The 3,171-nt window shown below is 52.8% G+C and overlaps 1 protein-coding gene across 1 annotated transcript; it reads left to right on the top strand.

Moving 5' to 3' along the window:
* Positions 1-384: 384 nt before the first annotated feature.
* Positions 385-2,487, top strand: LOC133050473 (lingual antimicrobial peptide-like). The gene is given in 2 exon segments (XM_061134651.1): positions 385-545; positions 2,244-2,487. Coding segments are annotated over 2 exon segments (276 nt in total). The 5' UTR covers positions 385-487; the 3' UTR covers positions 2,462-2,487.
* The last annotated feature ends 684 nt before the right edge of the window (positions 2,488-3,171 follow it).

Genomic DNA, 3,171 nt, shown 5'->3' with positions numbered 1-3,171 from the left:
ACTGTAGCCCACCAGGCTTCTCCATCCTTGGAGTTTTCCAGGCAGGAGTACTGGAGTGGGTTGCCATGTCCTTCTGAACAGGAAAAGTGGGCAGATTCAAAGTCCTGGAGGGGTGAGGGTGGGGCTGGGGAGCGGGTAAGCCAAGGTTGAGCAAGAAGTCTGTGCCCCTGCCAGGGGAGACAGACCCCTGGGCCTTGCCACACACTTGCCCAACAGCTGAACTGACTTCCAGGGAGAAGCATCTGGTCAAAAGGGCAGCAGGAAAGCTTATTGTGGGGTTTTCAACAGCCTCATTAGCATAAGAGAGACTGACCCTGCTCTGTGCTATAAAGGCCACTCCCAGGACACACAGATAGAGACTCAGTTAACCAGTTCATAAGAACCAAATCCACAGCCAGCGCGGAATTCCTCCTGGAACCTGGGACCTTTATAAAGCTGCAAGCGCAGCCTCTTCTGCAGCGTCAGCCCCAGAGCTCCGGCCGCCAGCATGAGGCTCCATCACCTGCTCCTCGCGCTCCTCTTCCTGGTCCTGTCTGCTGGGTCAGGTGAGCTCCTGGGAGCCCCGGGGGAGCCGCGGGCTCTCTCTCCGGTGTCTACCTCCTTCTGTCCTGCTACCCTCATCTACACGTGGTCAGACTAAACCCACCGTGTGTGATGCTTCTGAGAAGCCAGCGCTGAGTCCTTAGTACTGGGAGGGGTCTGGGAACCGCCCTACAAAGTTCCTGGCTGTTTCTAAGCCACTCTAGCGAGTCAAAGCTTCTGAGCCCATCTCCTCATTGGTGTCATGAGGAGGAAACAGAAGATGCCTCTGTTAAGTGACTCTCCTTTTTATCTTTTTCGTAAAAGCAAGAAATTTGATTTTGTCCCATGACAGAGTGCAGAATGTGGCTTTATAAAGCTTTCTACTTGAAGGGTGGCAGATCTGGGCAACCAGAGAAGTCCAGAGGAGAGTCAGGCCGAGCCTGGGCTTTGGGAGCTGCCCTGGAACGCTCCGTGCTGAGTCTCCTCAGCAGGAAGGTCCTCCTGGACACGTCGCTGACGATGCGACCCTCGCTCCACAGCTGGGAGGCAGCACATCCAAAGCAGTGGGCAAGATCGGATGTCTAATTTTCATCTTACCCTTGATATTTCCAGAAATAAGATGAAAATATGTAGGAAGAAAGGAAGGAGGGAGGGAGGGAGAGAGAGGATGCGGAGACTGAGACCTGACAACTGATTAGATGTCAGAATGAAGTTGAAAAGCCCTTGTCATCAGTGTTGTTTATGACTATAACCCAACTCTTACACAGTGGCAGGGAGAGAGGCCAGGGGAGTAAGGATGACGGCCGCTCAGTGCCCAGGGCCCGGTTCAATCCCTGGGGGGGACCTAGAGGGACCAGAGGTGTCTTGTGATCAGGAGGAAAAAGGAGTGTGAGAAAGATGAAAGGCCTCTGGTCAGGAAGAAACCACAACAGGATGAGGAGAGCCTGTGAGGAAAGCGTATAGGCCGTTGGTCAGGAGGAAACCACAAAGGTATGAGGAAGGCTGTGAGGGAAGCAGGAAGGCCGCTGGTCAGGAGCAAAAAGGCGTGTGAGGGAGATGGAAAGGCCACTGGTCGGAAGGAAACCACAAAGGGATGAAGACAGCCTGTGAGGAAAGCTGGTAGGCCTCTGGTCACGAGGAAACCACAAAGGGATGAGGAGAGGGGCTGACTCGCCCCAGCGCTGAGAGCTCTGAGTCAGTAGAGACAATGATAGAAAACTTTTTTTCCCGAATCATTATCACTCTCAGTTGTAAGTTACTTTGAGAGTAAGTTCTCTTTAAACAGTTCTTACAGTTTCAGCTGCATCTTTTCCTCCTATCTCAGCTCCACTACTTGACTGACTCCATGAGTTGGAAAACTAGACGGTGAAAATAGACGCCCGCGGGCCTCTTCTGACTCCTGACCAGAATGTGGATGTAGCAGAGCTTCCTGGTCTTTGCCCTCGTGGTGGAGCCGATCCTGCACACAACCATGCTCCTCACACCCCAGTCCCTCAGCCTATGCTTCTGGAAACATGAGGGTCCACCGGAGCCCGGGCAGGGTCAGCGTCTGTCTGGAAACTGGTCCCCGGTGTCCTGAACTCACATCCTGTTGTGAGGAGGCCGTGTCCACATCTCAGCACAGAAAGCCCCAGGGCCTCGCTCAGAGGGCACACAGTTGCCCTTCTCCAGATGCCGCTTTTCCTGCTGACACGTTTTTTCCCTCTTCGTTCTCTTTTTAGGATTTATGCAAAGACTAGTAAATTATCATATCTGCCATTGGAAGGGAGGCATCTGTGTGCCGAAGAGGTGCCCTGGAAGCATGAGACAGATTGGCACCTGTTTCAGGTCCCAAGTAAAATGCTGCAGGAGGTAAAAGAAGGCGAAGACGTAGCCAGGACCGATGCGGAGTCAGAAACTGCACCCTTCAACAGAGCATCTAAAATTTAAACCAGAATAAATTTTGTTTAAAATTAAAGAATTGCCCACTGGTCACTGAGGTTGTTGTGTGATGTCTGATCCCAGGCTAATCCCCAAATCCCTGAGGATGCTCTCTGAGCTCCATACGGGGATCATTGGGGGACCATGGTGGGAGCTCTGATCCCCCTGTTCCTTGGGGGCCTGACCTTCCCCAGGCCCTCTGTCTGCTGTCTTTCCTGCTTCCCAGCCCAGGGCACCCTGGCCTGCCCCTCATCTCCTCTCAAACATGCACCCCAAGGGTCCAGAATCACCAGAACACCAATCTGGTAGGAAACCCCCGACCCCTGCTAAGGAGGAAACCTCCTCCTCTGTCCCCCTGCAGCCCTCACTTCTGTTTGGTTTATGCTTCTTCCTCCTGCCTTGTGCACACGTGGATACACTTCCGGTTCCCTTTTGGGCCGTAAGGTCTCTGTAGGCATGGACTTGTCCTATTCCTGTATGTGCCGGGCATTGAGCCGAGACATAGCTTCACAAATTGTCATCAATTGAATGACAGACTTGACATGGACAAAGCATGTCTCTCTGTGCGAGCATGATAGGATGCAACTAAATGCGATGGAAAAACAAGTCTTGTGGAAGCACAATTCAGTGAAGACAACATAGCATGGAACTCAGAGCCCGCCAGGGCAGGCTGAGCACACGGACCTCAGGCTGCCTGCAGTTTCTTCAGAGGGTTTCCCAGTTAAATCA

The sequence above is a fragment of the Dama dama genome, chromosome 32 (genome assembly GCF_033118175.1).
Source record: "Dama dama isolate Ldn47 chromosome 32, ASM3311817v1, whole genome shotgun sequence".
Classification (NCBI taxonomy): domain Eukaryota; kingdom Metazoa; phylum Chordata; class Mammalia; order Artiodactyla; family Cervidae; genus Dama; species Dama dama.
This window is presented reverse-complemented; position numbering and strand designations above follow the sequence as displayed.